General features: G+C 41.0%; 1 protein-coding gene across 18 annotated transcripts in view; it reads left to right on the top strand.

Annotated features, from left to right (window-relative positions):
- COL13A1 (collagen type XIII alpha 1 chain) overlaps nt 1-923 on the top strand; it is a 166,711-nt gene extending 165,788 nt beyond the window's left edge. For all 18 annotated transcript variants that reach the window (XM_045025545.1, XM_045025550.1, XM_045025556.1 and 15 more), the window contains one exon: nt 520-923. In XM_045025545.1, coding sequence (XP_044881480.1) covers nt 520-522 — 3 coding nt within the window. In that variant the 3' untranslated portion in view covers nt 523-923. The remainder of the gene's footprint in view (nt 1-519) is intronic.
- The last annotated feature ends 8,082 nt before the right edge of the window (nt 924-9,005 follow it).

Here is a 9,005-nt window from a genome sequence, read left to right on the forward strand (position 1 = left end):
CCCCCTGACCTGAAGATTCCAATCAATGATATACTCACAGGCATGCACTGACACAAACCTTGTAATAACATGTTTTCTTTAAAGAAAGATACCATAGAAACCTATTCAGGTCCCTTCTTTTCCCTTCATTTTCTGCCATTCAGCTGCATAGGAGGTCTTGATGCCCTATAGCCATTTCAGGCTTATGCATTCATCAGTGCCACACTTCAGGTTCTGGATCATTATTATTAGTATTACCTGTTATTTGCATTAGTGCAGAAAGCAGCTCCACAAACAGCAATTTCAATGGCTATGGTGGGGCTGAGGAGGGTGGAGAGTTATCCAACATTGTACCCCCTCCTTCCTAACTAGACAAATGAAAATGGTCATTCCTGAGGTTCTTGATTGCTTCCTCAACTGTTGTGTGTCCTGGAGCATGCTCAGATAACAAGGTCCCCCCAGCTATGTTTCCCTCCATTAAGAAATCCTTGCAGCTGTTTGAATTGTGAAACTAACACAGGTTTATGTTTTCTTTTGCAGTGATGATTCTAACCATGGACTGGCCTGTGTGTGTTTTGTACATAGAATATTTATTTTTATACAATGTTCTTTTCTGAAATGCCAAGAAGTTATACATTTTACAAATTATCAAAAGCTGCATATATTTTGTACAGAAAATACTAAATTTCCCTTTTTCTGTTTGTCAATACTTTATATAATTCTGTGTCTATATTATGCTTATATTGTTGTGGAGTCCAGCTGTAATATTTGCATGATATTTGTGCACACTTGATAAGTATTGGAACTTAATAAATTATTGCATTCAGGTGCCAAAAGGAACTGCCCTATATAGATCTGAAGGTCATTTCCCTTGCCAAATCAGGAGAAGTAAAGAATATTTGAAGTGTTATGGATTTTATTATTAAAATGAAATATGACAATGTTATCTTCTTGTGAATAAACTATGGTGTTGCTGGGGAAAGCCTGGGGCAGCCAGCAGTGCTATTAAAATGAGGGACTTCTATTTATTACATCAGTTTAGAGCATAAGGACTTTCTTACTCAGTTTGCCATATCCTAGTGCAACCAAACCACCACTAGAGGACACTACTGGTGCTATTTTAACAAAGGTGCCCATTCATCAGTGAGGATGTTTAGGCAGCAAAACATGTACACACATACAAAATCTGTCTTAAACTCTTGTAACGAGTTAAGATGGTATGTCTCACATTACCAGTTAGCCACCAGCATTTGTGATTATGGCACCAGTTCAGCAAGGAACTCAAGCACCTCTCTTAATTTTAAGCACAAATAGTCCCATTAAAGTCAATGGGATATGCACATTCTTAACATTAAGTAACTGCTTGAATGCCTTGATCAATAAAGACCTAAATGAATACTTACTGTACATATGAATACACATTTAGTATCAAGTATCAGGGGGTAGACGTGTTAGTCTGTATCCACAAAAACAACAAGGAGTCCGGTGGCACCTTAAAGACTAACAGATTTATTTGGGCATAAGATTTTGTGGGTAAAAAACCCACTTCTTCAGATGCAAGTGAGGTTTTTTACCCGCGAAAGCTTATGCCCAAATAAATCTGTTAGTCTTTAAGGTGCCACTGGACATTTAGTGTCAATCATAGGGTTACATGCAAATTTGCAGAAGAAAATAATCATAATTTGCATATGCACGTCTTACATACTCGTCTTGGATTACCTATATTAATGTCTCAATTCTAAGGTGCCCACTCAGATAAAACTATGTTAGTAGGGTAAAGAGAACATCACAGTGTATGTTGCAGAAGCAGTAAAAGAACACAATGGGTGCCACACTAGTGTAGCAACTGACCTCCATATATAAAGACCACTTGAAAGAGATTGCTAAATCAGAAATCTCAATTTCATATAATTACGCACAAGCCAAACTGTGATTCTAATAACATAGAAACTCCATTCGTGCTTGTGCATTTCACATTGTACACAATGGACCGAATTCAGTCATGAAATAAGTGCAGTTCCCACTGAAATAACTCCATTTATGCCTTGGTTGAATTTTGCCCACTGTGTGTATTATGTATTGGAAAGAAAGGGATGATGTGTAATTCCTAAAACTTGTGCACCTTTTGTAGCCTGGGTCTGAAAGGTGAAACACTAGGAATAAAGTTTGCAATCGGGGGATAGAAGGGAAGCTAATAGTCACAGTGGAGATGAACAAAGTGTACTCCATCAATTAAACTAAACAGAGGCACTGAAATCAAGTTGCTTAATGCAATACTGCAGGTCTCTCACCATTTTGCTATATATCCCTACCTCCAAAGTACCTGCAGTACTGTATGTATCAGTCTTACATAAAAAGAATCCCATATCTATGCAGTAGAAGGAGGGTGAACACCTGGTTTGAGAAACTGCAAGTTAAAAAAGCCCCGGTATACAGCATGTATCATATCTAGAGGGCTCCCAATTTGTTATCTTAGCCAACAGATTCCTCTTTGTTGCCAAATGGAGCTACCATCTAAACAGAACTGCCATTACCCTGCGTTAAGACACTTTGTCTGAAACAGTGTAGCATGAGCACTAACAACTGTATAGCACTATTTTTTCATAAAAACATTGATATTCAAATCCAGCTACCTGTTACAAGGTTGTGGAGCTGTGGAGCGAGGCTGGCATGGGCAGCAGTTATCTGAACACTAACTGATATTACCCAATTCTAGTCTTATAATTGGATCAGACACAAAAAAGTCAGCCAGTACGAAAATCAAAATAAAACCCTGTCCTAATAGTAACCCTATAACTCAGTCCTTGTAGGGTTGTTACGGCGTTAGAGAGGAATTCCTTTGCTAACCTCGTACCAAGAAACAACCAAGATGAATCAGTCCAACCCTTTCTAAAAATGGCAGCTGTACTTAAACAGCCGGCATTGACAAACTCCTAAGAAAATTCACAACTGTCTGCCTTTTGTCTGCCCCTTTCCTGTTTTCTGAATGTGTTCTTCTTTGTTGCATGGCATGAATTTGTCACGGCAAGATTTTTTTTTATCTAAAAGAAAACAAAACTTACAACGGTAACATTGTTTTACATGGCAACTGAAAGTTAATTCATGTGCTCAGAGGAGTATGATATTTATTTATTATTTCTCAGGCTGTTTTTCAGCTGATAATTTTATGGGGAAGGAAGCTGTTGTCTGAGGCATCAGGGACCTTGAAACGCAATTGCCAGAGCTTGGAAGCTGCTAAATCATGACAGTAAAATAGGGTTGCCAACTTTCTACTCGCACAAAACCAAACACCGTTGTCCTGCCCCCTACCCTGCCATTCCTCCAAGGCCTCACCCCCACCCTACCCCTTCTCCAAGGCCCAGCCCCCCGCTCACTCCTTCCCCTCTCTCTCTGTTGCTCACTCTCCCCACCCTCATTCACTAGGTCATTTTCACTGGGCTGGCTCAGGGGTTGGGGTGCAGGAGAGGGCTCTGTGCTGAGGCAGGGGGTTGGGGTCTGGAAGGGTGTGAGGGCTCCGGCTGGGGGTGCGGGCTCTGGTGTGGGGCCAGGAATGAGAGGTTTGGGTTGCAGGAGGGTGCTCTGGGCTGGGATCAAGGAGTTTGGAGGGTGGGAGGGGGATCAGGGCTTGGGCAGGGGGTCAGGGATTTAGGCTGCAAGCGGCACTTACCTCAAGCAGCTCCTGGAATCAGCAGCATATCTCCCCTCCGGCTCCTATGGGGAGGCATGGACAGGCGGCTCTGCATGCTGCCCCATCCACAGGCACCACCCCCTCAGCTCCTATTGGCCGCAGTTCCCGGCCAATAGGAGCTGCAGAGCTGGGGCTTGGGGCGGGAGCAGCATGCGGAGGCCCCTGGCTGCCCCTACGTGTAGGAGCCAGAGGGGGAATATGCTGCTGCTTCCAGGAGCCGCGCAGAGCCATGGCAGGCAGGGAGCCTGCCTTAGCCCTGCTGCGCCACTGGCCGGACTTTTAACAGCCTGATCAGCAGTGCTGACCGAAGCCGCCAGGGTCCCTTATTGACTGGGCGTTCCAGTCAAAAATGGGACACCTGGCAACCCTACAGAAAAAAGAAAGAGGTTTTGGGAGCACTAAACAAAATGGGCTTGATGTTCCTGTCACTTACTCCTTTATTGCACCAGTGTAACTCCAATGACTTCAGTAGAGTTGTTACTGCTTTACACCAGTGTAAATGAAAGGCGAATCAAAGACCAATTGCTGCAGCTAGAACCCTCTTCCTTTTAGTCAGCAATGTGCAAGTACACACACCCGCAACTGTCAGCTCATGCTCCTCTCCCCACTTCTTTGTTCAGCTTTACTTTGAACAATTCCATTCAGAGCTTTGGGTTGGCCTGTTCTTTAAATAATTTCCAAGATATCACTGGGCTGTGAATTACTGAGTCTGGATATCAGATCTTAGGCCTTTCAGGGGTTTACCATTCCCTCTGTGGTTTCCTAAAGAAGTCACTGCACATTTTAAAAATGTCACTGCAGCTTTTGTGTTGCAGTTTGACCCACACCCATCTTCAGTGGCAATGATGGGGTAAAATATCTAAGAGATCAGCACATCCAGGTCCCGTGCACTGAAGGGGTCCCCCCAAATAATTATTTTCCAATAGTAACAATTAGTCTCCCCCTAAATAAAAAATAAATAAATAAATAAGATTGTGTTTCCTAGTAACGTCTCTAGCCCTATGCAGAGAGCGGTTTGGGATTTCTGTTTTTTCTACTGATCTGCACCACCTTTAGCCTTCCTTCCCTGCCCATTTGGAAATTAGCCTTGTGTGCTCCTCCTCTGTATCAGGAACTTCTCAGTTCAGTCCTCTACTCCCTGGGATAGTCCAGTTTTCCTTCTTCCCCACAGTGTTTCCCCTGCAACACATAAACACTCTCTGAAAGCTTAAGTTCAGGCCCAAGCATTTTAAATTTTCAAGACTGAGGGCAGGTCTACACTTAAAATGCTGCTTTGGTGCAGCTGCACCGCTGTAGTGCTTTAGTGAAGACGCTCTACGCCAACAGGAGAAGCTCTCCCGGTGACACAGCGCTGTCTACATTGGTGCTTAGGTTGCTATAACTATGTTGCTCAGGGGTGGGGATTTTTTCACACCCCTGAGCAATGTATTTATACCAAAGTAATTCCGTAGTGTAGACCGGGCCTGGTTTTGCTCTGGGTAGATTCCACCGACTTTACAAATTAGTTTTATTTTTATCCTGACCTGAAAAATAGCAAATACTTCCAGGCAAAGGGGATCTGTAGACTTCAGTTTAAAAGAAAACTTGGCTTTTAAATACTAATTTTAAGGGAGCTTGGCACCTAACTCGCTTAGGTTCTTTAAGGAACCATAACACCTTTGAAAATCTGTCCCTGAGAGTCTGACAGAGTTAACAACAAGGAAGCTACAGGAAAAGTAGAAGAGTGTTACAAGGTATACACAAATCTGAGAGTGCGAGAAGTGAGGAGGAGGCAATGATACCTAGATAGCAGGCAATTCACAAAGTAAAAAGGGGAATTGACCTCTGCAAAGGGAAAAATATTGAATTTGCTCCCTTGGTTTCCCTAAAAATTTTGGCCAGTCAACAGAAACTTAAAAATTCTATTGTGGCTTCATAAGATAAAGCTATGCTGGTGATGAGGGAAAGATTTAAAGGGCCACTCTGCACTACTGGAAGTTCCTAGGCCTCCTTCCTCTTGGGTGACTAGCAGTTGATGGAAGGGCATGGCCTAATTCCATTCAGAATACTTCACATTGCTGGCAGCACTAACACTCCTGCTGCCTTTGCATTCAGGAATCACAGAAACTGGTATTGTGATCCACTCCCTGTGCCCTCCTTCCCCTCCTTGTGCACCAGCACAGGGCCAGCCATGATCTAGTCCTGCTTTATTAGCATTGCATGAGATATAAGGTACATGATATTTCCACCATCTTAGTCTAAAATTTTGGTTGAACAGCTATTCTCACAAGATTCCAGACCCTTACAGTTTTGGATTAGAACTAGAACTCAGATCGTAGAGGCATTTTGTCATCAGTGGAATCAAATTTGAACCACCCTGAAATTTGAAGGTTTGGATTCAAGGTTCAGATTTTGGTCTATTTCTACTAAAACCTAGAGCAATAAAAAGCAGTGCTAGTATTAAGTATTACCTTTGATAGGCCATTTTCATATTAAATCATTTGTCTACCACTTCAAGGGTCAAACTCCTTGGTTGATAGCCAAAAAGTGAGACAAGCTTGGGGGATGACTGCAACAATGAAAGGAGAAGAACATCCTTCCTGAATATTTGCTGAAGATGTTTGCAAATTACCATCCAGGAGTTTGAAGGAATTCTTCAGTCACGCACACCAGAGTATTGTCCTTGACCAGCATGCGTGGTGTGGCTACTGGAGATGGGCATACCAACCATTTTTGCTTTGTTTTTTTTTGTCCCCTCCTTCCAGAGGCCAACAGCAGAGCTAGAAAATTACATTTATTTTTTTTTGGTCATTTTCCCAAATTCTATTTTCGTCATCAGACTCTTCGCATGAAGAATTAGGTTTGTTTTCCAGCAGCCAATATGTAAAGTAAGTGTAACATAGATACAGACAATAATTCTTTGGGACTCTCTCAGTACAATAAGGAAATTCTCTCTCTTGAACAATCATCTCTTTAAAGAAAAACTTGTATATTCATTTTGGGGAGCAGCTCCAAGAGGACATGGTAAAAGCTTTGCTACCTTTCCTGGTTACGAGATGACAAACTTCCATCTATTCCCTTTGATGATTCCATCTTTAATCCTTTCATAACCTTTTATTCTCCCCACAAGCTATACATTAATGAATCTTTTGTACACACACAAACAAAACTTCTATCCCGTTTGTACAATCACATTATATCCTGGCATAATAGACAAAAATTCTGCTGTTTGATGAAAGTCTGTTTTCATGAAGCAGTTGCTTTGGATACTGGAGTTCCATTCAGTTTCAGTCTTTCATGATGTAAATTGGAAGTATTAGTTGGCACTACACACCAGAACAAAATAATGTGAATGATGTCTTTAGATCTCCAGAAATGTTTCTCATGTCTTGATAAAGTGCTTATGTAAACTTTTCTGTGGGTACATTTCAACAGAAGTATTCCAAGATTGAAAGGAAGGATCACAGTGGTGCAATTTCTAACAGTTACAAGATATTAAGGGGTTTTGCACAGATTTACTAGAGCGAAGAAAAGATTAGGCAAGGAGTTAAATGTCACAGAGTACATTTCCCCTTTCATATGAAATTCTGAGTGTACAACACCAGAACCTCAGATGCCTCACAACACGTACCACACAAATACGGCATCCCCTATTTTATTCCTATTACTGAGAGTGAAAGAAACTCTAATCATATATATTTGTATGGAGTATCTCTACTATAGAGTTCCTGCAATAAAACAATGGAGCTACAATTTATAAAATAAGTACAAATATTGCACTGAGTGCACTAATGCCCCAGTTCAGTAAAGCACTTACATATGAGTAGTCCAATTAAAGTCAATGGGATTACTCATATGCTTAAAGTTAAATATGTTAAGTGCTTTGCTAAATGCATTACATTATTTTAATCACTAGAGAAAATCAGGCTGATTTGGATAATGGGCTAGCAATTCATGTTGTAATTCAGAAATCAAATCCAATGTGATTTATTTTTTATCAGAATAAATCCCAGAAATAAGATACTTTTATATATATACCCATATCAAGCGTCTCTCACTTCAGCTGACACTACCATGCCTACATTGGGGTTTATTTGTTTTTTATCAGTGTTTTACTAACTGCTTTTCAGCTAAAATGCACCTTTTGTTATCATCTATCTCCATGTGATTGGCTGCTAAGATCTGAAGTTGAGAGATGTGGTGGACTGTAACTCACCAGGAAAATTAATGATCCCATTACACAGGTTTAAGAATCATGATTAGTGTTAAAAAGCCCACTTCAGAGTTCCATAACCAATGATCTACTGGCACTATTTTTACAAACATGGCAGCAAAGCATTTTGGAGTCGCTGAGACTCAAGTTTCTAAATCAGTGGGTCTCAACTTTTTTACTGGCGACCCCTTTCACATCGCAAGCCTCTGAGTGCGATCCCCTTAATAAATTAAATACACTGTTTAATATATTTAACACCATTATAAATGCTGGAGGCAAGCGGGGTTTGGGGTGGAGGCTGACAGCTCGCAACCCCCCCATGTAGTGACCTTGTGACCCCCCTGAGGGGTCCCAACCCCAGTTTGAGAAGCCCTGTACTAAATGATCCAAGATATTTTGTAAGCAACGTTCCAGTGTTTTTTCAACAAGGGGAATACAGAAGACTTACTTGTAATTTGAAGGACAGAAGAAGATGCTTCCCGCTCTGGTTCTAACTCTAACTACTATGTCTCAGGATAACTTCATAAACAGGGATGTACCAAGTATGGCAATATTAGTCTGAACAGAGAGCAGGTCCTGAAATAACTAATGAGAACACAAACCTGTCAACGTTTGTCATTGTAGGGGAAATTGTATGGAATACTGGAATGCCCACAGGAAAGGCACACTTGTGATTATCCTAATTTGCCTCTAGGCAGTCCCAGTGCATTAAATCCACCCTGATGAAGAGCCTTTATCAGGCAGCAAAAGCTTTAAACAGATTATAGGTCATATTGACTATGAGATCTTATACAGTATCCACCTCTTCTCATCCTTATGCAGAACCTTTTCAGAGAAAGTCTACTTCCAAAATAATTCAAGGATGAAGGGGACAGGAAATATCATTTAAAGAATATGTGATGCAAAATTTCCTTAAGAAGTATATCAGTCACACAGCTTGTGCAATAAATGTATTAGCAAAGGAGAGAAATATCTTCAGGTTAATGAAGGGGTTAATTTCTTTTATTTGTAGTTTTTACTTTTCGGGGTGTAAGAACCTGACCAGAACTGCAGGCGGTGTGCCTTTTGTTTTTTAATGAAAAAAGTTATATTTATAGTTTGCTAATTTTAATCACTTTTCTTTCTGTTATTAATATTATTATGGCA

Source organism: Mauremys mutica, chromosome 7, assembly GCF_020497125.1.
Source record: "Mauremys mutica isolate MM-2020 ecotype Southern chromosome 7, ASM2049712v1, whole genome shotgun sequence".
NCBI classification, from domain to species: Eukaryota; Metazoa; Chordata; order Testudines; family Geoemydidae; genus Mauremys; species Mauremys mutica.